A 25,420-nucleotide genomic window follows, 5' to 3' on the forward strand; every position below is an offset into this window, starting at 1 on the left:
ACAAGTCGCCCAACATCCCTGACTCTCCATCTCCTCATCTCTCTGGTAAGCAGGATGGACTGAAGTAGATGCCCTCTCGCATCCCATCATGTTCTGCTCCTGCTTTCAGATAATCAACAAGCACGTGCCACCTAAGGATCTGTCCAAGACATGGCCTCACAGTAGACAGCATCGACAATGTGACCTCCATCCTCCATCGTACGTACCAGCCAGTGCCCTGCAAGGAGAGCTTTCCACGGTTTTGTGTGTCTAGTCATGCTAACTAGAATACAGACCATTTAAACTTACTTGGTAAACAGTTGAGAACTCAGAGCAAGAAGAAAATCTAGTACCAAAATACAGGACCCAACTTTAGTTGATCTCAAAAAACAAAGTGATATCCCTTTAATCCTGGTACCTTAAAGAGTAAGATTTTAGAGCATATGGTCATATTCACTGTCGCAGAAACTGATCTCATGCAGAATTTAGAACTAAAATGTGTACTCTATTTGCCACTGTGTTAACAGATTCCCTCTCTCAGCCTAGAAATACATGGAAAGTTAGGCCTCAGAAAATATAGACAAGATACTTCTTTCCCTAGATTTTCAACATTTCCTAAAAATGAATAAAAGGAAATGCTCAAAAAGTAATTTTAACATTAATTGTATCCTAGAGTTCATCTAAGGGCATAGGAATACATTCAAGACAGAATGAAATCTTCAAACCCAAGAGCGGGGCTTACTTAGAAAACATCATCATCACCATAGAATCTCAGACATCATAACTTCTTTTGGGACAACTGACCACAGGATTTAAGACTCTGTATGGATGTTTTTAGTAGCACACCCTGACTCCTCACCTCTTAGGTTACAGCTAAAGGGCTTTGGGGGCACAGAATCAGTTGCCATTACTCAGCTTTTTATTGTGATGACTAACATTCCCATTAACTTTTCAAGGTCTGGTCAAAGGGTCAATACTGTGGTGGGGGAGTGGCAGGTACAAACTACTGGGTGTGAGATAGGCTCCAGGATGCATTGTACAACATGGGGAATAGAGCCAATATTTTGTAATAACTGTAAATGGAGTGTAACCTTTAAAAATTGGATATTAAAAGAAAAGACTCATAGAATAAAGGGTGGGGTTTGAAAAGTTCTACAAATACTAAAGGGATAAAAAAGTGAAAAAATAAAATATCATCATCAACCAAAAAAAAATTAAAAAGTAAGCCTTAATTTCTTAAACTTTTGGATACAATCAATTTCAAATCCCAAGTTCTGTTCCCTTTGATGTGTCATACCAGAAGCAGCCCAGGAGGACTGGCATAGTCAAGTGCTATGTTCAGCTTCACTCTTTGTAGGATCTCATGTCATTCAGCAGCTGAATGGGACTCTCCTTTCTAAAGCACTTTGATTCTTTCCAAGTCATCATACACATACAGCATTATATTATTCTCAAAACAAATGCAATGAGCATTCTTCACAAAGAGATAACATTTCATAACCAGTAAAAACTTTTGGCGGGGTTTTTTTGTTGGTTTGTTTTGTTTTTAACGCTACTTGAGACATCTAGCAGTGCTGTCAATGACGGAAGTGTTCTATAACTACACTATCCAATATGGGAACCACTAGCCACAAGCAGCTACTGAGCACTGGACATGCGGCTAGGGTGACTGAGAAACTGAAGTATTATTTTACTTAACTTTGACTAATTTAAATTTAAATAGCCTTGTGTGGCTTGTTCCAACACAGAAATATCAAGCTTCACGAAAAACTAGAACGTGCTCTGTCCTCAACAACGAAATATCTAAAAAACAGACAAAGCCTGTGTCGATTTAGTTAGTGTATATCAATGCCAGTAGATTTTTAAGCAAAAAGAAAGCAGCAAGACAATTTTGTATGTCCCCTGGCATTCTCTGTAACTGGTGGCTCCTCTGCTAAAGATGACTCCAGTAAAACGTGCAATTCATTTACTCTGAGTCTGTAATTGGTTTGTTGTACACATAGGAAAAGGATGAAACATTTAACAAAATTAAGTGTGGTTTGGTTTAAAATATTATTAATCCTTCTTTGATTTTTCTTTCATGGCATGAAAGCCTCCAGGACAAAAGTTGTTCAGTTGGGCCCACAACTGAACAACAAGCAAGGAATGTCTCCTTGCTCCCCATCAGTCAAGCCCAAGTGCACATCTCCCGAGACTTCACACAGGGCGTTACTTAGGTCCACTGCTAGCTGTGTGGAGTGAGAAAAGAACTAAGCTCTATGTAAGGAGAAAAAGATTTCAGGAAAGTGGCTCAAGTATGCAGCCGAAACACTGGGAGAACATGGAAAGAAGGTAACCTTCACACTTGGGGGAGGGGGAAACAATGGAACACGAGAACACTGACACATTCCAAAGAAACTATTATGGTGATGGATTATCTCCAGGCTCCTCCCACCAAACAGCTCCTTCTAGAGTTATCTTCCCCTCTGGTACCACCACACCCAATTATAAACAAGGATACTCAAAACATAAATGTGAACGGCTGACAGTATGCCCAGGAGGCTAAAGGCAAACCTTCCCCAGGTAGCACAATCAGAAAGGAAAGGAAAAGGATGCAAAATAAAGATAAGCACTAAAAAGACATTCTGCAGAAAATAAAAGAGAACATATTCATCAGAAAATAATCCACTATGACTGAAGGCATTGCTTACCCCTTTCTGGACTGCCCCCGCCCCCAAATGGGACTGTTGAGAGTTTCTGTAGCAGAAAAACAGAAGAGAAAAGGGATTTCTAATTCCTGTTTCAGGCACAAGTCAGTCAAGCTGCCCTGGCCCAAGTAATAAGCTTATGCCAAACCTCAAATGTTTATGAGGTCCCTAAGTCCCTAGTCCTCAGTCTAGATCTAGGTTAATCTAGATTCTGACAGCTTCTTCCCTTTGAATTCACTCAGGAAAGAAAAAGTCGGTAGCTTGAGAAAAAAGAAGAAGAGACTTTTGGTTTTGTATGTTTAATATTAACAGAATAAAATCAAGAAATAACGATTCTGTGCCTCCTGGGCTCTCATACGGGTATATTTTTATCTTTAATGCTAATTCCTACTTTGAAAGGTCAAATGGAATTTTTTTCTGCGTTCAATGTAAATAACACGGTAGTGAAAAATGGTAATGCTGACAACCCAGGGTATCCTCGGATCTCCTTCCTTTATATCAAGGCATAGACTTACTGATGGTCCCTCACATGAAAAAGCTCACAAATAAAGACACACACAGTCTCTTTCATGAAGGTTCAAATGTCTTGGGTTTCATGGCCAAATACTCAGTGTGCTGAGTGAAAAATCTTTTGGACCTAAGATTCGGGGGCCTGTTTCAAATTTGGACGTGTTTGAAACTCTAACCTGTTTACTTTCTGACTTTGTCTTCTGTGTCTCCCTTTCTTGCCTCTAGTTCTAGCAAGATTTTCCTAGCAAAATAAAACGTTTGAGTTTTTCAAATAGAAGGGAAATGGTTTCTGACTGGCAGGTTCTAAGCTTTTTCACTGTATATGGCTGAATGGGCACAAGCCGCCAAAGACTAAAAGCCTCCAAATTTATGGAGTCAATCACTAAAGTAAATATGTATATTCAGCAGTTGTAAGTCTCCACATGGATAATAAGAGGAATGACTCCAAATTTCACAACCGTGCACAAACTGATGTTCCATTTTAGTGCTGCATGTTTCTCCTCTTTAGCAATTCACCTGTGTGGTCAAGAATTAGGGAAAGTATCTCGTACTTCAAAACTTGCCGGTACCAGGAGAGCATGCTAGGTTCTAGAACACCATACAGAACCTATATGCTAAAAGCAAATTATGTAACTCAATGAAGTTATGTATCTCAATGAAACTAGTGGGTCAAAGAGACTGGGCATCTCTATTTCCCTTATCTCCAGCAATCAACTCAGATGTGATGGAGTAATTCAAGCATCTCCCCATTACTAGTAAGAAACATTGTACTTTCTTACTTTGCCTATAAAGGGACTAATTCTTTGAACTCATAATTCTTAGTTTTAACTTATTCATGAATGACGGTGAATCATACCACCTCTTAAGTCTTCACCAACAAAGCACAGGGAAGAGAGAAGTAGGAACCCACTGCTTTAATAATGTGATTCCACCCTGGTGATCTACCTGAATATCAAGCACATTACTTCACCTCATCTGGGAACCTGGCCAAACGACACCTGGGTATCTGCATCAAATAAGCCCACCAGGGTCTCGCACTGGATGGGAGTCTCAAGCCACTTGGATTTTTGCCAGTAACTCTAGATTAGCTTGGAATCAGCGATGACCTAACAGTCTCTCGTGGAAGTCTATTTTGTACATGTTAAGTTTTCTAATTTGTAGGGTACTTTTCTGACAGATTACATAGATGCTTTATAAATTCTGACATTATTATTTGACAGAACAGACTTCATAGGGACTTAAACCATAATCCACATACAGTTTTCGAAGTGTAACTGGGGTCAGACAAAATAGTCTGTTTTGCTAACTTTCTGTTTACCAAGACATATTTTCATTGTTTTATATGACATTCAGCATGAAACTGTATCATACCTAAAGCTAAGCTTTCTGTTACTGTATCCAGAAACTTTCAACTATCATTTCATCTTACCTTGTATGTTCAGTTACTATGACCACAATGAACCTGTGCAAGTAACAGATCCATACACCTAAACTCATTCAATTCAAAAAGCAAGTTTATAATAACAAGATTTTAATGCATTTTTATATTTAAAAAAATAAAATGCTTTGCAAACTCTGAATAGATATATCTTGAGGCTATCTGTATACTTGCAAGGAAGGCAGACTTTAAAAAAAAAAAACCCTGTTGGAGTAAGGAAAACATTTTCAAAACTTTTGTGTCCCTTCTAAAGCCAGTAGTACTAAGATATGCAGAAGTCTGTGGATATTTTCACCAGGCAACTCTCCTATTGAAGGTAAAAGATTATAAAGACACAACCGCCTTAACAGCTGTAATACAAATGCTTCAACATCAATCAGTCACAGCAATGCTTGATGCCAAGCAAGTAGTTTCTAGAATGGCACAAATAAAAATATATACACATGTAAATGTGCACATGTACCCTAAAATGGATCATTATTATTTCTGAAAAGATTCACCCCCTCTCCACCACACTTCTATCCTCCCTGCCTGCTTGGGTTTGAGTACACTGTCGTATCCTGCAGAGCTGGGAGGGGAGAGTTGGGTGTATATCATAAGGCAAGGAGAGCTGAGTGGCTTAAGGTTAATCAGTGGCCAAATTAAGAAAATAATTCCGGAGTCCTGCTTTCGAGTCTCCTATCCTACTTCCAAAATTTACTTTCTGCTTTTATATTCAAAATATTCTTAGATATTTGGGGTTTAATCAAATTTTCATAGGATGTGAAGGGGAGATAAAACACTGTCCTTTCTTATTGAATTAATTTGATTTTTGTCTTTTGCACTCCCAGCTATCAAGACTGTCGAATAAACCAGTTTTGACTCATAAATAATAGTTCCATTATATCTACTGTGCCACTCGTCAGAGTACCTGAAATTTTAATTCACTTGTTCAGCTAAATTTCATCCTCAGTTCATGGCCATAAAATTCTTTATTGACAAACTTTCAAAGCAACTTTGACTCTGAGGTATCTAGTCAACATTTTTCTTCTGTGTGGATATTAGTTTATTGAATAAGTGGCATCTGTTTTCCTCCACATCACTAGCAGAGTAGGTATTTCCTTTTGACAGCTTTGCAGGATTTATGGGTTTGCATGCTCTGAAGAAAAATAGTACTAAGCAAAAAATTCCAATTCATTACCTCTTAGTACTTAATTAAGTTCATACCCACGGCACACTGGAGGTGAACCCTGAGACGACTGAACAGCAGCAGAGTGGCCAGCTATATTATCTTTGGAAGACAGAGAGGATTCTAATTATCCTGACCTCATTTTTCCATCTATGATATTCATCAATGTGCCTTCTATTTTGCCTCCCGTTAGACCTGGGCAGAGCTGTTTGGAAAGCGACAGCAGATTCCTTTCTGCAGCCACTGTTCATGCAGCGCTTCTACACAATAAAGCCAAAGAGGGGCCCAACATTACTCTCTGACCTTCCAGAATGCAGACCTCTGATCACAGAGTTCTCCCCGAGGTGTGACTGGAGGAGGCGACAGGAAGGCAAGCAGTGAGTCTCAGAAGCAAACACAGCCGGCGAGCAATGAGAGGTGGGGTTACCTGTCGGGGTTCTGCGTGCACACGTGCATCTGTAACAGGATCCTCTGTGTGAAAGTCTTAAAGCACTGCCCGCACTTCCAAAGATGCCAGTCACTGAACTCCGAGTGGAGCTGGCTGGTGGAGGTCGGGCTTGCAAGGACTCGCTGGTTTTTCACGTTGATTTGATTAAATCCTGATTCCATGGGCCCAGACTTATCCAGGAGGGAGAAGTTCCTGCCGCACGGAGTCTGCGGGAAGACGACGGAGCGCTGCTGGGCGGCGGGGGAGAGTTTGCTGCTCTTGTTGAAGGGCTGCAGGGGGTCCTGTCTGCACATGGCTTCCATGACCGTCGAGGGGACATTTACTGGGAGAACAGCAAGGGGTTGAGAAGATCAGTTTTATTAGCCCTTCAAATAAGCATGATAACACACACTTCTAAAAAATTCCTATAAGTCAACAGTTTAAAAATTGGTTTTTCTGGACTCAGAATGGACATAGAGCAGACAATTTGATTTAAGGGGATAAGCACAATTTACACAAATGAACTCATTCAATGCCTATATTTATTAAGCACCTATTTTCTGCTCGAGATTTTTCATACATGGTCTTTGCCCTCACAGAGCTCACTTACGACTTGAGATAAAAAGACTCCATAATGAGGCTCCACACTGCAGCCTAGTTTTGGGGGTTCTCAGATGGTAGGTACAGCAAGAGACAGGGAGAGAAAGGTGGGGCTCCCCAGAGAGGGTGGCCTTGAGCAGAGAAGGTAGATTCAAGCCTTCAGGATTTCAGGCCTTCCATCCAACCCTGCCAGCACAAAACAGGCTGAAGAAAAACTGGCTGAAGAGATGAAGGCGACCCTATGAAAGACGCCTGGAGACAGAAGTCTGGCACGCTGGTGGGATGGCACGGGAATCGAGCTGACCGAGCACAGCGTGGGCTTTCGGGGGGCAGATCTCAGAGGGCCTTTAATATCCAAATAAATAAACAGAAGACTTCAGGCCTAGGAAATAGACACTGACTGTTTCTGACCAGAGGAACAGCAAGAAAAGAATTAGTGTTCACGAAGGGCCCAAGTGAGGCACGATGCACAGACAGGGTGCAGTGTGTAAGGTAAGAGTGGGAGGCGACAGAGTACTCAATCTTGGAGCTCGGTGCTTGACACCCGGGCTTTGGAATCAGAAAGATCTATGTTCAAATCCTGACTCTGCCTTTTATCAGCTTGGTGACCTTAGGCAAGTTACGCAACCTCCCTGTGCCTCTGTTTTCTCATCTGTAAAATGAGGACAATGGAAGTAACCATCCTAACAGTAATAGCATTATGGCTTAGAGGTCGAGACAGCCTAAACTTAAACTCCACTATTCACAGCTATCCCTTGGTATCCAATGGGGGTTGGTTCCAGAGCCCTCGCAAATACCAAAATCTGTAGATGCTCGGGTCCCGTATATAAAATGGCACGGTATTTGCATATAATCTACTCATATCCTGCCGGATACTTTAAATCACCTCTAGATTAGTTATAATATCTAATACCACGTAAACGCTACGTAAATAGCTGCCAGCATGCAACAAATTCAAGTTTTGCTTTGTGGCACTTTCTGGAAATTTTTTCCCAAATATTTTCCATCTGTGGTTGATTGAATTTGCGGATGCAGACCCTTGGATATAGAAGGCTGACTGTAATACCTTTGTGACTGTGGGAAAATATAGAACATCTGAATCCACAATTTAGTCCTTGGTAAAATGTAAAGTGGCTACTGGAAGGATTGGGTGTGATAATGCATAGACAGCAGCTAGTAAATGCTATGGCTGCCACTCGGTAGATGTTGAGCTCTAGGAGCCCTGGCTTCCTTATCTTTAACCCCCCTTTTATGCGGTTTAAATGAGATACTGAAAGTGCTCATCACAGGGCCTACCATCAACAACAGCCACCATTCTTATTCTAGAAGAAGAGCCTGGAATGAAGGAAGATGGATTCAAGTACGGGTGGTGGCAGTGGGAGTGGGGAAAGAATTAAAAGAAACATTTTTGAGGAGGGGACCCTAATATACGTGAAATTTTTCTTTCTTTCTTTTTTTTAAGTTGCCATTGTGTTAATAATATATATCATGTATTTACTGGTCAACCCACAGGTTCAGAGGTAATTAGAACCTAATATGCTTAAAAACCGTTATTCTTTTTTTAAGTAACCACTCTGTCAATAAAATGTATTTCTTGGTATTTCAGAGATCATAGAGATTAAAGGTTACAGGGTGGTCAACAGAGGGAAATTAGAGACCAAAAAGTTTAAAAAGGATGACTGGCAAAAAGGTTAGTGATGGGAAGTAAACTATGGCTGTTGGTCACTAGTTCAAGGCCACGTGGAGGAAATACATGAACTGGGAGCTCTCATTCTTTCCTGACATGGACCATCTCTGAGAGTCCTACGAAGCACGAAGACTCAGGCGTCCTCAACTATAAAAAGAGAGTGGTAGGGGACCGTGACCGCCAGGAGGCTCCACGCTTGAGTGGACAGGTAGACACCACGTGTGGAGGTTAATGGGGTGCCACTAAGGACTCTTCAACTCTGAGTGTTCTACACAATCACATGTATTTGATGAATCCAACAAAAGGAATAGCTCATCCTACAGGGTTCTGTTGGCCTGGTCCATCCTGTCTTAGGAAGGAGAAATAAAACAAGAGACTCACAGACCAGGGGAGAGCCTAGTTTGTCTAGTTGGCAGTTCTTTACCCTGAATGCATATTAGACTCACAGGGGAGATTTTTTTTTTTAAATACCAGAATCTCTTGGTAGGGCCTAGGCATCTGCATTTTTTGAAATTCCCCACGTACTTCTAATATACAATCAGAGATGAGAACCACTGATCTAATCCTACCCTCTCTTATTACCAAAAAAAGAAAGAAGGAAAAGAAAATGCTAAAGACCAAGCAGGTCTAATAATTTGCCCATGGTCATACATTCGGTCAAGGATACAGCTAAGCTGGAAGCTTTAGCTTTCTGATTTCCAAGGCACTTTTTTCTGACCACACTCCCATTCTGTGTCTGCTCAGTAGCTGTGCTGCAAAAATAAAAAGGACATTTTATAGCTAGTACAGAGTTCTGTGTGTGTGTATACATATACCCATGCATAAACATATGTTATATATGCACCTATATACACATGTACAGACATATTTATGTATATATTTCGCATATAAAATTTATGTATAATTTCAACTTCTGGGGCAAAGTGTATAACCAATATGAAATGTGTGCACACATTTCAGACTCTCAAAAAATCTTTGTACACAGACTGTGACTTTTAAAATACATATTGAAAGAAAAGGAGAAATGTTTTATGTTTTGGCTCTTTCTTAATTAAAAAAAAAACAAAACAGCAGCATTGTCAGAGATTAGGGTAAAATTCATCTTATTTAGCCTGTTTATAACTAATCCGGAAGAGACAAAGCACAGGGAAACCCGCAAGTCTTCAGGCAACACTAAGCTCTTGCGGGTTGGGAAGGCCAGACTAGCAGGAAGGAAAGCGGGGTGGGGAGACTGTGGAATGAAGATGTCATCAACATGCAAGAGAGCAGGAAAACCAGCCAGAAGCTCACTGCTGGAAAGAGGAATATGATGCCTCTAGGGGAAATCATACAAATAATACTCTAAGTATAGATTATAAATGCTGACTTCTCACTTAAGCTCCTGGAAAGTAACCCAATAAATTCATTTTCAAAAATTGTTAAGGTCACACCACCTTTCTATTAAACAAAAGAATGTGTGGGTCAATGGATTTTTCTAAGTTTAATAATCAATGTCAAAATAGTGATAAAGAAAAGCTTATACCGGTTTGTATAATGATGTGGGAAAAACGGGATCTGAGTTAATGAAAATAATAGCATTTAGGTAATAAGAGTTGGGATGGTTATTCTCTGTCTTCTTTCCTCCTATGGGACACTTCAAGACAAACATACTATGTTTTCAAGATATAGCAGCGACACCTGCACTTATATTCTGCTTTTGGCATGATCTTTTCTTGTACTTGTGAATAAATTCAATCCTGCTGAATGAAATGAGCATATAATTTAGAGAGAGAAAAAAAAAGTAAGGCTAGGAATGGATACGTTTCATGAAAGCAACCATATTTGCTCTTGAAGCTGTCCTGCAGAGCGCCTGCATACTTCCACAGGACCCTAGAGGTCTAGATACAAAGCACAATTTTTTAAGCAGGACTTAAAAGGACACAGAGGATCATTCTTCCTAATACCAGTCTGACTGGCCCAACAAACAAAAGTATTAACAAAACACAGGGAATTATAAGAGGACAAGAAATGAATCGGAAAACACTATGTTATCCCAAGCCATGACAGTCCAGACCACTACAAAAGGCCCAGAAACGACTAAGGCAATTCTCCAAAAGGATGAAGGTGTTTCTACATGAAGACATAATGAGCAAGTACAATCTCTTCAGTCTATTAAGACAAAGGTTAAGGGAAAGAGGGCAAACTTTCAAAGCCCTAAAGGATTTAGTCAGGAAAGAACATAAACTCATCAAATCCTGCAAAATTAAACCCCTGAGAGAATGCAATGCAGGATCTATACAACAAAGTCCTACTTTACACCCTCATCCATTCATTCAGTCCACAAATGCGTACAGAGCATCAGTGACAAGCCTGACATTGCTGGCACTGAGGATACAGGGGAACAAGAGAGCCACAGCCCTGGCTTTCAGGCCACGTAAACTGTAGTGACAGAGACAGATATTACACAAATGTCCTTACAGGTAAATATTTACTCAGTTTCATCAAATCTAAACTTCCATTAATTGCAAGCCACACCGTTAATTTTAAGTCACTGATCATTATAACACACTTAGCAAGTTCAGAAAGATTAAAATGTGAAAAATATATGAATTTTAGAATTGACGATATACAGTTGCTACAAGTGTAATAAGTGGTATGACAGAGAAGAAAGGAGGCCAAGAAAATGTCTAACAGGGATGGCTAAACTTCGGGTGGGAATGATGGCTTCCCTGAGGCAGTGACCTTGAACGTGAGTCCTGAAGGGTACACAGCATCAGACAGGTGCAAAGGGAGGAAAAAGGGGATGAGAGGAGATGACACGTTGGCAGCTGTGTCACTAAGTCTGAATGGCATGCTGAGATGAGGAGCTCAGGGCATGGAAGGAATGGAAAGCAGACTCATGTGGCCAGAGAACAAGGCAGAGATGGGCTGTAGCTGAGGCTGGAGAAGAAGGCAGCACAATTCCCAATGCCCGTAGCGGCAGGGCACATAGCAGAAATAAGTGCTGGGAAGGAGGTTAATACAACAGAGGACGGTGTGGTCTTCAGCAAACTAAATAGGGCATGGCCAGCATAAAGATGTTTGAATTCGATTTTTTGCAAAACACTATGTGAGCCATACAAAACATGTCTGGAAACTATATGTAGCCCAGGGGCTATCATATTAAAGAACTAGGGATTGATTATAAGAGTAATGGCTAGCCAAAGAAGGGTTTTAAGCTAGGGTATAAGGTTATTAGATTTATGCTTTAAATGCATATGTATCATTAAATGAAAAAGCGAGGTGCAGAACAAAGAATATATAGTATGCTGCTATTTGCATACAAGGGGAGGGGTAGAGTGAGAGCGCCAGAGAAAGAGAGGGAGAATATGCTCAAATGAGAGAATGGGCAAAAAATACATCTGGAAGGACACCTAACAGTGTTTCAACTGATTGCCTTTTGGAAGAAGAATTAATATGCCCATATTACTTTCTGTATTTTGATCTATGGAACCGAACTACCTATTAACAAAACAAGTGAGGGCTTCCCTGGTGGCGCAGTGGTTGGGAGTCTGCCTGCTGATGCAGGGGACACGGGTTCGTGTCCCGGCCCGGGAGGATCCCACATGCCGCGGAGCGGCTGGGCCCGTGAGCCATGGCCGCTGAGCCTGCGCGTCCGGAGCCTGTGCTCTGCAACGGGAGAGGCCACAACAGTGACAGGCCCGTGTACCGCAAAAACAAAAACAAAAACAAAACAAGTGAATAAGCTGAAACAATAAAATCAACAAATCAGTGAATTTTCACTTTGGCTGCTGTGATACTAAAAGGGAAAATGTGACATGCAGGTGGCTACCGCAGGGGTCCAGGCCAAAGCTGATGGTGAGGCTGATCGGGAGGTGGCAGCAGAAATGAAAAGAAACTCATTTAAGAATACACAATCAACAGGGATTTATGAATGATTGGATAGAAGGGGTGAGAAAGAACAAGCGGTCAAGGTTTCTAGAAAGAACAATTGGATGAATGGGAGCGAGAGGTACTGAACTGGGGGAGAGGCAGCTTGCAGGACAGAGTAGGATGGTTTCACTTTACCATGTTTAGTTTGAGACGCCTCTGAGACAGGCAAGTGCAGGTGGGAATTCGACAGGTAGACAAGATCCTGGGGCTCCGGTGAGAGGTCTGGGTTGGCAGTATAAATCTGGGAGCACCTTTCAGCCCTCTACACCCCCAGAAATGGGGGAATGAGGGCCTCAATCCTAAAGCATGGCTGGGATCAAGGAGCCCAAGAGGTCAAATCTCTCATGACAACGGGTTTCCTTGTGTCTTTTGCCACTTCCTTCTGTGAAGGTGTTTTCAGTGGCTGTTGCTTTCTGTTAAGAGTCCTGTGCAGATACCAAGACATCCCTCTGGGGTGACTTCTCCTCTGTTTGTTCTAGGACCCTACAGGTTCCTCCGTTCTGAGCCAAGTTTTATACTACTTTTTGGCCCAGGGTTTCCACAACTGGCAGGTAAGGCAAAATCCAACCCTGTATCCTCCCATAGCTGGGGCTGGTTTTTTGGAGCATGACATACTGTTTTTTTCACCAATGGCCTATTGGCTTGAGGGTAGCACTTTTCTAGTCCCGTTAAGGGACAAAACAGTGACTTCTGGTTCTTGGATTTATGTGAGGATCCAGTCCCAGCTGCTCACTGTGCACAAGAAGCCTAGAACCGGGCCCCTCCCAACAGCAGTAAGACTGAGCCTAACACCCGCCTAGCCCAGGCTCGCTGCTACGGCCATCTCACATGGCACCTGCGTTAGGTTTGCTGTTGTAGTTTTTGCTACGTGCCTTCTCCTACACGGAGTTCCTTGAGGACGGGGTCTGAGGTTTTGTACCCCATCACAATGCTTCCCACAGGGCCTTGCACACAGATGTTCTCATTGGACTGAACTATACTGTAATCGCCTCAATGTTCATAGGTAGAAGGCTTGAGCGGGGCCTTTCTATCCGGGGCCTAGTTCCTTATTGTTGGTGGGATGGTGGGGTCAGTGCGCCGTGCAGAGGTGCCAATTTTTATTTTCTGCTCATTAAAATCAAAGGAAAAAGGCAGGCCTCTTGCGGGCAGAGTTTACTCCAGTGCAGCGAACCTCTGCGCTGCCATCAAGTGTCACATTCTGCTACCTCAGCTTCACATGCCAAGACAGAAAAAGCAGCAGGAAGACGTGTTTAACATTTATTCCCAGGTTTCTTTTTTCAATTTCCTCTGAAATGAATATGAATACACTATGGTCTTTACACTCTGCAGGAGCTAATCCTCCACTGGAAGCTTTGGGGAACCTCATTCCTTCTTGCGGATACAATCTGTCGACACAGGCGTTCCTTCAGGCTCTTCTGAAAGGCCCATAGTGGACAGAGCTGCGCTCTCTTTGGAGCTCTATTACACTTATAACGATGGGTTGTTTTTTTCTTTAAGAAAATAACATAGGAATTGCTTCCAGAACCCAAGTGCCTGTGTGAAACGCTGCCTTCTCTTTGAGGCAAGGCTGCTTTCAATGGCTCCTCCAGGCAGTGAGCGTGTCCCACTGCTTCGTGGCCGCTGCCAGAGGGGCCAGTGACTGAAGCCTGAACCCGCCCACATGCTCAATAGGAAATGTGTACTTTCGCTGTTGAAAGAACCATGAGAAGAAAATGATATTTTTATAAATGAAAGCGCTTAATAAGTATTATTCACTAAGTAAAATCATATTTTCCTTGAATGTCTTGGACCATGTATCAATTTCATTAACCAAGAAAAAAATCTAGCTGAACTATGTACCCCTTCTAGTAATGGCAACAAAATTCTCAATATGTATCCAGTGAGCATGTATTAATTGTTTACTGTGTGCATAGCACTATAAGGAGGCTCTGTGGAAGCATTTTGTCAAATAAGTCTTTGATCTCAAGAAGCTTCTTTTTAGGGTACCTAATTTATTTTGTGGCTAACTCGGTAGGATATGTCTTCAAACTGCTAATCCCATTGAGATGATTTCAATTACTCAGGGTTGCAGAAGGCTATCTGTTAAATTATCTGTCCATGCCCTTTCACACATTTGTGCTTTTAAATCACACAGTATTTTCTCAGTACAGAATAAGGATCCCTCATTATAAAGCATCCCTAGGTCTCTCCGTGAATCATATGGAATGACAATCCATCTTCGGGTTAGAGTCAGTCATATCTCTCCCCCCACGCTATCTGATAAAGCTTTCTGCTGGTTTCCTGGGTGGCCAATCACATGACAGATATATGACTTTGAGACAAGAACGGAAATAAAATTCCTGTAATACCCTTAGCGGGGAGGGAGATGGTCACTGCTGAGCATTTTAGTCAATGACTTAATTCCCTTTAAACTTCCCTCCACCCTTGCTTAGAGCTCTGAACTCAACCTATAAGAGCTGCATAGTTTACCTACTGAACCCACAATACTTCGAGGTGCGTTAGCTTTGTGAATTTTCTTCCAAGGATTTCAGGTGCTAAATGATACATAACATGTGCCCCGGGAGAGTTTATTCAATACTCTAATCAGCAACCTCAAGAATGCTTCACACAGGTTGGACAATGGGAGAAAGAAGGCCTCAGAAGCAAAGCACTTGGTGTTGCCAGAAAATACATTTTTGATGGCACTATCACACTGAAACTGGAGACCAGCTGGTACACTCTTAGACACCATCGTCAGGTGGCTGTGAATGGCACATACAACCCCCAATCCTCCAGCTCAGCCCCTAAATCCCTCTCGTCCATGTAACAGGACATTGCTTCCATCATGAGGTGGAAGCAATGTCGCAGATGTGAGACTTCCACCCGAGAGATCCACGTCAAGGGGAAGAAACACATTCCCTGAGCAGTCATTCCACAGTTCCCATGTCTGACTCATAACTCAGTAAATGGCCATTCCATCCATCCAGCTCCTCAGACCCAAGCCCTGGAGTTATCTTTGACTCCTTTCTCTCACTCAGCATCCAATGTGTCAGCAAATGCTGTTGACTTTACTTTCAAAATATATCAAGAATCCAACCACTTCTCACCACCTCCACCACTTTTACACTGGTCCAAACCACCGTTACCTCCCCCCACTGGATTCCAGCAAGAGCCTCTAACTGGGTCCTGCTCCATCCTCACCCTCACTGTCAGGTCCCCACTCAGTGGCCAGAGTAATCCTGTTACAACTTCAGTCAGATCATATCACTCTTCTGCTCAAAACTCTGCAATACCCCCTTTGTCCAAGGCACACAGAGTAAAAGCCAGGGTCCTGACAGTGACCTCCTGGGCCCTACGAGATCCCTTCCCCCAAATCTAAGGTAACCCCTCCCCACTTCAACCAATACACTCCAACTGACACACCGATGTCAATCTTTGTGATGCTCTTCTGACAGGCCAGTAGCATTTCCATCTTGGGTCTTTACACTTTGAGTCCAGCTGCCTGCAACACTCTGCTCCCAAAGAACACATGGCTTGTTCCTTCATCTCCTTAAGTCTTTGCCCAAAGGCCACCTTCCTAGCAGGGCCCACCCCGATCATCTCTAAAATTGCAACTCCCAACTCCTGGCACTCCTCACCCCTTCTCTGCTTTGTTAACTCTATGACACTTAACATCACCTGACAAATTATTTATTTACTCATATACAGGTTGATAATCTGTCTCCCTCTACTAGACTCTATGCTCTAGGAGGGCAGGAATTCTTGTCTGTTTTGTTCACTGCTATGTTTGTAGCACCCAGCAATGTTGCTGGTCCTTAGCAAGTATTCAACAAATATCAATGAATGAATGAATTTATTTTTGGACTGTGTGCCATGTACTTTACAACTCTAGACTTTGATATGTTTACTCCCAGACATCCCTTGACACACATACCACAATATTTTCAGAGTCTGGAGCAGGCTGTACTAAAGGAGGAAACAGAAGGTCTTATAAGATTTCTGGAATCTTTTTGGATCAGATTCCATCCTTTAGAAGGCGAAGTGACACCAAGGTTCTAATGTATAGACAGGCCCATGTCAGCAGATCAGGGGAGTTGATACTGGTGCTTTTCCGTGTGTGGATCTACATCTAGTTTTAGGGGAGCTGGGCATGGAGCCATTGTGGGAAGACAAAGCACACTGGCCGCCATGGCCATTTCTGCCTGTAATACCAACCACACACTCATGTCCAACACTGAGATTTTCTCCTATGAAACAGACACTCCCTCAAACAGGAGCAGGACTGCAGAAAAGAAACTTTCCAATGGAAACTTGGGAAGTAAGAAGAATGTACTTACATGTCCAGAGATTCATTTTTTGATTTGAGATTGGTTTGGGGTTAGGGTAAAGTGGAAAAGGAAAGTTGAGAGTAATATGCTTTTTTGAGGATTCTATTTTTTACAAAGAAAATAAAGATAACATGGAAAAGAAATACCTGATCAGCATTTCAATCAGTAGTATTACAAACACTTTTTTGGAGTTTATATGTGTGTGAGAGAAAGTAAGTAGAGAAGGAAAAATTAAAATAACACATTTTTTTCCCAAAATGAAGTTTCTTAGATAGATCTGTTCTCTCTGCGTCTTTTTCTACTGTATAATTCCAAATTATCAGTTCACAGATTAGTCAATTTGATGACAAGAAAAAACAGTGTCATTAAAACCAGTGTTTCTCACTGAAGCACATCAGAATCACTTAATTCTGTTCCAAATACTGGAAATCACTTCACAACATTTTCCCAAAGAATTGATAAAAACAAATATATAAAGTTTAGGTGAAAATTGTTGCAAAAGTTTGCATCTGCCTAGACATTAGATTATTTTTTAAACATAATGATTGCCATGGTAAGAAAGATAGAAGAAAATTACATGGTTCACTTTAGACTAAGTTGCTTAGAGAGAGACAAAGTCCTCAACCATACGTCTGTGATTTTTCCTACCATTTCTCATTGCAATGACTACTTAAGAGGAAGCAAAACCAATCGACTGGAGGGGTGTTACTCCTGATTAAACAGCAGTGTTTTCTCATTATTTCATTTTTGCAAATAATGCGACTCCAGCAAGACTGTGCACCCCTTCAGAGGAGAAGTTGTATCTTATGCTGCTCTTGTAAACAGACACATAGTAGGTGCTCAGTAAATACCAACTGCCTTAACATTTCTGCTGGCAATGATTTAAAACCAGGACAAAGGACAAAGGTTTTAAAATCATAAGCAGGCGAAGAAAAATTGGCCTGTACAAGTCAAGACTCCCTGTGAAAAAGCAAAGGACATACAAGGAAAAGAAAATGATGGAACAGACGTGCACATTTGTGTTACACAGCAGAGTGAACCGCATTTCAGGAGTTTCAAACAACACTCTTAAAAAGTTAGCTTTGAAATAGGTATTTGGAAATGTGAATTCAGAGCTAAAATAAATTCTTACAGTTTTCATCCTGGGCAATGCATTGTAAAGGGATCCCAAAGAAAGACGTATAGCTGTCATTGTACCACACCAGAAGCTCGGTACCCCTGGGAATATCTATACAGGCTCGGTAGAATATATTCGACCTATTCAAAACAAAAGAAAACCCAGCTTAGTAATCGGTAGGACTCATGTGCCCCATCCACACTTTTATTGCCCCGAAAAAGTTCTGCCCAGCTTTCCACCTAAACAGTTTCTGTTTGTAATAAAATCTGCACCCACCTTATCATTCCCAACAACCAATTAGAGCCTGTAACCTGGTATGATAAATAGCTCACAGTTTATTTCCACAGTGTCCCTCCACAGAACCTCTTGGCTGAAGAGACAAGATATTTGGCCCGAGAGACAGCAGAAAGGAAGAGTTCATTAAAAAAAAAAAAAAAAAAAGTTCCATCTCATACTAATGAGAAGATTCTCTCTATCGGCAAATTGCAGACTCTGGTGCCTCAACCTCACATATAAATTAATACTATTGATTTCTTATTTGAAGGGAAAGTGTTGCGTATATTCTTACAACTTGGCATTGGGAGTTCTCTAATTTGTAATAAAATTAAGCAGCTTTGTGATATAAGGACTGAAAGAAATAAAAGTCTTCCCCATTGCCTTTTTTCTAAAGTTTGATACAGGAGAAGAGAAAAACCCTCTTACGTGAAATGGATGGAAATTCAGTAAATACAAGAGGAGCACTTTACTCTGGCTGAAAGATTACACTCTGAAATGATGGAGTGAAGGTACCAAGAAATAACCATTTTTTTTTATAACAGCTGTGGCACTGTAAAGAAAAATCTACAGATTAAAAGAAAGAGGAGCCTGCGACGGGTTTTCTCAATGAAGAACTGCTACAAATATTAGCCTCAAGTTCAAGATAAAAGTGTTTAGGGTCGGCGGACCTTAAGTTTAGCCTTTCTGTAAGGAATTGGCCGTAGCAGGGCAATTTGTTCCTTGTATAACACTGCAGACATAATGCGAAGCCTTCACCACATTTTTCATGGCAGTGAGATATGCACTTGTCAACATATTTTGTCACCACAAAGTGGCTCTTGGCAATAGGATCATAAAGATCAATAAAAAAAAGTGCAGATTCTCAATATTTTACTTGCAGCTGCAAAAATTTCATTTATCTTGTTATTTTCCTTACTTGCTGCCATTCTGTCTCACGAGGGCACTGCTAGCTAAGCAGAGTGTTTTTTCCCAACATTCTATGAATATCTGACAAAAACTCCAGCCAGCTGTCCGGACCTCACTCCCCTTCCTCCCTCCGCACCTCCAAGAGTTGTGCATTTTATTAATTCTTTCCACTGCTACATAAAAAAATCAAAATTGGAGCCGGGCTATAAATCACTGGCATCTCCTAACTTGAGAAAAATTGAGTCGACTTTGTACTTCACCCTTGTAACATTTCATCTCTCGGTTTGGCTTCCCTTAATATAAACACAGCGCCCGGCAAATGAATGTGCTAAAACCAAATGACACACTTTGCCGCTGAAAGAGCAGAACTGTTTTCGAGCAATGGGTGGTCTTTTGAGGCACAGAGTAGGCCGAAAGGGGGAAAAAAATGTGTAAGCGTACACCGTTCTTTACAAGCGGGCAGAGCTTCCAAAACTCGCAGAAATCTCTGCATGTTGAAGCACATCAAAGGGATTTTTCCCTTTTCAGATAATATTTCCTTTGCTGACATGTATTTAGTATTGTGGTTGGATGACTCATAAAGATAGCTTCATGGCGTCCCAACGCAGCTGAAGCAGAACACACGCCAACAAACATTATTGTCAGCCTCAAAATAAAAACAAAACGTTCAGCTAAGGGTCAATCAATCAAGGGTTCTTTGAAGAAAATTCCATTTAGATATTACAAATCATAACAGAATGAATCTAAACCAGCTGACTTTTTGTGAAGAGGACATTCATGTACAATAAAAATTAGGCTAGCTCTTCAGGGTCCAACTTTTCTATTTTCTTACTCTTGGACGTGGTCACTGGTGACGGATGCCAGTTTTTAAATTGTGTTTTTGTAGTTCATTTTATAAAGATCTGAAGTAATCGAAAACAGATCGGCAGAGAGAACTTGATGTGTAAGTGCCATCAGGAAAGGGAGCAATAAAACCCACTTAATATCGACAGAAAGGTAATGATTTGCTCATACCCACCTTCCTCGTAGGGGTTTCTTATTTTCCCAAAGTCAGAATTTGCCTCAAGAGCTCCCTGGGTGCCCATGACAGAACCAGCCAATCTATCTCTTGCCAAATGGAGAAGCACAACCTTTACTAATTTTCTAGCTCCGAGTTTTATAAAAACTTCATGACAGAGATGCAGCTGCAGGGAAGGTGGGTGAAGCCCATATACAGACTGTAACCAGATCCCGTCGTACACAAGTTCGTTTAAACCCTTATGTAATGAAAGATAACTGCCTAGGAAACCAAGGCAGTGAGTCACATGCTGCCCAAATATGTTCCTTTTGAATTTGGAGGTCTTTGGAGAGCAAGCCAGATTTGTGCAGCCTTTAACCTATAAGGGGAATAAAGCTTTTTTTTTTTTTTTAAGTCTTCATTTAAAAAAAAAAAAAAAAGAGAACGAAAATAAATCGTCATAGGCAGGACTCCAAGTTGCCGAGCAAGGGCTCTTCTGCTTTGATGTGTCTGTGGTGCCTGGTAAAGCTAAACAGTTGCTTCTGATCCGAAAGGGAACACGGCTGTTTATAACTGAGGTCATATATTTACAGGGCACATGTTTTCGAGGGATTCTGAGAAAAGAAGGCTTAGTGGCAGGGCTTTTTTCCTATGGGATCTGTCTTTGCCTTTTTGTCTCCACTCCAGCTTTTAGCATTAAATGGAAATGCCTGACCAACAGGTGCACTGGGCAGGTGTGGCTTAGGCTCTGGGAATCCACCCTGCTTCTATGCCCCTACCCCACCCCAGGCCTCCCTATGAGACTCTGGGCAATGGGGATGGCTCACCTCATCTTTGTTACCCTTTGGGCTTTGCCCAAACATCTCAGGAGACCAGGGCCTTCTCTATGCTCCGGAACTACCTCATCCCCTGAAACGTACTCTGAATTGTCGCAGGACCAAAGCCAAACGCTTTGGCACCTTTCAAGGGATCAGAAGGGGTTGCTGTGACTCAGCCAAGGCTGCCGAGCATAATGGTTTTAGAAAAGCAGCTTTGGTAGTGTTGAGAGTTCTTGATTTCCCATGCCTTTGTACAAATCAAACTGTTCTCCCTAGGAGACAGCCAGACCGAAGGGGACTGAAGGCAAGCGACCTGGGGCTGAATCTCTAAACCCCTGTTTACGTGTGGACACGTCTGCTGCGGGGGAAATCACTCCGAGTCAGTGAGTTCTCTGGGCTCACTCAGGCCATTATGAAAGTTCAGGTGATGATGTGGAAGTAACTTTCTCACATGCAGTGAGTGAAAAAAGGCCTTCTCCTAGCATCTTTCTTCCCGAATTCTCAAGAAATTACTGTTAAAAGAACTAAGGAGATATCACAAACCTAGCAAAAAAAATTCCTGCCAGTCCTTGCAGAGTTCTTCAGGACTCTGCAGGATTTTTTTCAAAACTAGCAGCAAGCCTGAATTTATATATGCAAGGCAAAGGGCTTCGGCTTTGTAAGCGGTAAATCAAGGTATACTTTACCTGTACTGAACTACTGTTAGATTCTGTTCTCCGCAGTGCCTTGCACATCGGATATACCTCATCCAGCTCGACTTACTAGGTTCCCCACCATCAATAAAGTGCTGTAGTGTCCCATCTTGGTCATATATCTAGAGAAGAGGTCAGAAGGTCAAGTAGTTAGAACGAATCATCAGCAATCATTTTCCCTGCTTCCCTTGGTGTCTTTATGTGTCGGCTGCAGCAATTTATTGCCCGTAGGTTTGCTAGTGCTTATGAATGCTTGTGGAAACTCAACTGGAATAACAGAAGAAAAACATTTTCTGGTGATGCAAGTTAATCACGTTTTTCTTATCAAGCCAATCTTCCCTTTATTAAATATATTTGTGACATCTCAAGGATGTGAGTGACCATGTTTCCCAAAGAATATTTAACCTCTTTTGACAGGCTACTCTTAAGTAATGAGCTGCTGGGTAAACAAAGCAAGCTGAGAGGCGAGGCCACGCTGACATGGCTGGAACATCCACATGAGAGGCCCTCCTCTCAAACACATAACTGCTCGAAGGCATTCGGGAGGCAGGGACCGTCTGCTTAACAAGCTGGGTGACACCTAGCAGAGGCTGGAGCATTATGGAGCTGTATCACACTGATAAAGCAGACTCTGATTCAGATGAAATAAACAGACTCTCACCTCACAGAAGATGTAGGGTTTCAGCTGTCAGGACCTGAAACTATTAGGAGAGGAGTCATGAAAAAAGAGAGACCCTCACAAAGGGAAAGAAAAAATAATAATAACTGTTTCCTATGGATTTTTAATGTCTTAACTAAGGTTGGTCTAATAATTATTGCCTTAGGCCACCTCAAGCAGATTTTCTTTCAAGCACATTCAAGGAAATGAAATCTGCTTCAAACCAGGCAATAAGTGTGGGACAAAAAGTCTTCTGCGAAACAACTGGCCAGCCTAGGACATGCGGAGTCAGTGCTGACAGCAGAGACAATCGGCTCTCACTTCCAGAAACCAGGTCAGCCCTGGGTACCTTGAAGGCTGTGTTATCTAGAGGAGTGGGAGATCTGGGGTTATATATGTACAGCAATTCTCAAAGGTCATCCTCAGCCCTAGGGGCAGCCAGGAAGCAAGGGGTACAGTTCTCAGAAGGACCATGGCAAAACTGGACCTTTTCAAATAAAATCAGCAGTAAGATTCTGTTCCCCAGAGCATCCTGAGAAAATATTTTTTACCTTTGCTAATCAGACTTTCCACTTTTCCTTTCCAAATAGACACAGAGATAAGTCTTACAGAGAGCCTCACTGGTTACATTTCGGCCCTAAAATTAGTAGGGTCATTCATATTAATTTAGCTCAGTATTTCTATTCTGGAGGCCAAAGGGCTTAGTGATGACAGTTCTTTTTATCATCACCAGTCATTTAAAAATAGCTGATTTTTTTCTTTTTTTGGCTTTACTTGAACTCATTTGTCTTCAACCCCAATCTTTCCACTAACCCCCAGAAACAGAAGAGAGACACCAATCTAACCAATACAATTGTTGGAGAAGTTATAACTGGGTAGCAGGCCAGAGTGATTACAGCTGATAATCAATGTAGCCTGAGAAGAATGAAGAGATTCCTGGATTATATTATATTTAAGATTAACGATTTTAAATTCCTAGCTCGGGGATGATGGCAGAGAATGGAAACATTTCATGCAGTGGATACATCTGCTCTTCGAGCAACCTAATGACAGATTTCATATTTAGGTTAGGTTATTACACTGTACTTATTTTGTTGTTGTTGTCTTTGTTTTCGTTTTAGGAAACTGGTTCAAAGGCTCAAAGTCTCAACCCTGAGTCTGCTGTTGACAACCCGTGCAACACAGAACACAGCCATCAGTTCTCTGAATGCCACTGTTTATCTATAATGGAGCCCAAAATGTTGATGATCCAGCCTCCTGCCCTGTCCTTCCCCCATGAACAAACCACCCATGACAGCTGCTAGTGAAAATAACGACACATTTGGAGAAGCGCAGTTCTCCTTTGTGCTTGTAGCTAATGTCCTCAACAGCAAGTAAAACTCTCTAACGTTTATGTGTAGTTGTCGGTGTTGCCTTGAGCATTAGCTCATTTGAACACCAGACACTAGCCAGTCAGTCTTGAAAATGAGTATAAAAAAGTGTTTCCTTCTTTATCCATTCATGTATATGTATAACTGATTCACTTTGTTATGAAGCAGAAACTGACACACCATTATAAACAATTATACTCCAATAAAGATGTTAAAAAAAAAAGTGTTTCCTCCCACACTGTTTCAACAATAGTCTCCTTAAACTAAGTATATTGTGATTACAGGAATCCTACAATTTTTGCCTACCTGGTGAAACTCCTCTCGCCTTGAGGAAAGTAGATGGCTATGTGTCAGGCTTTCCCCAAATATCACACAATGAGCGCATAGCACGAGGTTGAGCCTCCCTGGCTTCAGCCTGATACCGAGATCACACGATTTCACATGAAACTGATGAAAATCCCATGTACCTAGTTGGATCGCACAAGTGTGCATCCAGTCAGAGTTGAGGAACTCATTCAACCTTGACACTGTTCTTTCCCTCAACCCCCCAGAGCCCAGCTATCATCAGATCCAGCTGAATCTGCCTCCTAAACATCTCTCCCTCTCCACCATCACCATCCTGCCCAAACCAGTTTCCTCTCTTGCCTGAAGGAAGACAAAAGTCCCTTAACTGATCTTCCTGCACCTTCTTCAGGCCCTTCCAACCTAGTCTCTAAAGTACAGCCAGAGTGATCTTTCAAAACACGAATCTGATGATATGCTTTTCAGCCCCCCCCAAAATAAAAACTTCATAAATGTCATAAAATGTCAAGTCATAACAACATATATTCACAGCATGTGAAATTTCGTCATGGGGGCCCATCACGCTAATACGGGCAGCACCTCCAACCTACGTTATTTAGGGAGGTGGGTCGAAAACACGTGCCTTTGCAGTTGGCTCAAGACCATCCTGGAGCACTTTCTGGCTTCTGCTGTTAGAAGTTAACATGTAAACTGTGTTTCTTGAAAGTGAAACAATGGGCCAGAAGGCAGTGATGCCTATTTCTGTTCATTTTCCTAATAGAATAAAATTGGGAAAACCAAGATACCCACATGTGCACGCTAAAGAGGAACTAAAGACGACTTCTCAGAAAAGCTCTGGGTCCTAATTTGAGTATTATTATTACTCTCCATCATTAGCTCAAGTTTGCTTCCATCTAAGAGCTTAGTTAAAAAAAATTTTTTTTTAAAGAGGGCGATAAAATTCTGCGTGTATCTGAACTATACAAGGACACTCTCCCTGTATCCAGACGGGCTGACATTATTCCTTCTAGGAGAGAAGGAACCACGAGTGGGGAAATGTTTCAGCAGATTTCGGTCTAGAGCAGCTGCAACAATTTCAAGTTTGGGAAGTTGTTCTTGGAAGCCGCATTAACATCTACATTTGTGTGATGCTAAAATGTAATTTTAAGCTAGATACCTAATAGGTCTAAAAAAATTAAGGAATCTAAGGAGATGTATTAATGCCAAGACCAAGAGTTATTTTGTTTCCATTACCTTTCAAAAGATTTTAAATAAGCAGAAAAATATCAAAAATCATGCATAAAGTGTTTAGACAATCTCCTCAGGACTGATGAAAATGTCAAAAAGGTCAGAAATTGTATTCATTCAAATGGTGAGAATAAAGGTAAGAGTTAAATTTAGATGAGGAAAATAATTCCTTGAAAGAACCCTTGAATCAAGCATAGCTTTGCTGGAAACTGTGCACTTTATTCTGAAAGAATATGAATCACCAAAGTTTTAATATTTGCTCTGTTTTTTCTAAAGAAGCTGAACAAATGCCCCTCTGGAGGTAGGGGAAACACATGTCAAGAAACACACAGGACACTTGG

General features: G+C 41.6%; 1 protein-coding gene across 1 annotated transcript in view; it reads right to left on the reverse strand.

Moving 5' to 3' along the window:
• The window catches only part of PRDM6 (PR/SET domain 6), a 99,707-nt gene that overhangs the window by 10,324 nt on the left and 63,963 nt on the right, over positions 1-25,420 (reverse strand). Inside the window, exons 4-6 of the mRNA XM_032627679.1 lie at positions 21,516-21,643; positions 17,848-17,972; positions 6,210-6,552 (exon numbers count right to left, since the gene is read on the reverse strand). Of these exons, the coding sequence (XP_032483570.1) occupies positions 6,210-6,552; positions 17,848-17,972; positions 21,516-21,643 (596 nt within the window). The remainder of the gene's footprint in view (positions 1-6,209; positions 6,553-17,847; positions 17,973-21,515; positions 21,644-25,420) is intronic.

This window comes from Phocoena sinus, chromosome 3, assembly GCF_008692025.1.
Source record: "Phocoena sinus isolate mPhoSin1 chromosome 3, mPhoSin1.pri, whole genome shotgun sequence".
Classification (NCBI taxonomy): Eukaryota; Metazoa; Chordata; class Mammalia; order Artiodactyla; family Phocoenidae; genus Phocoena; species Phocoena sinus.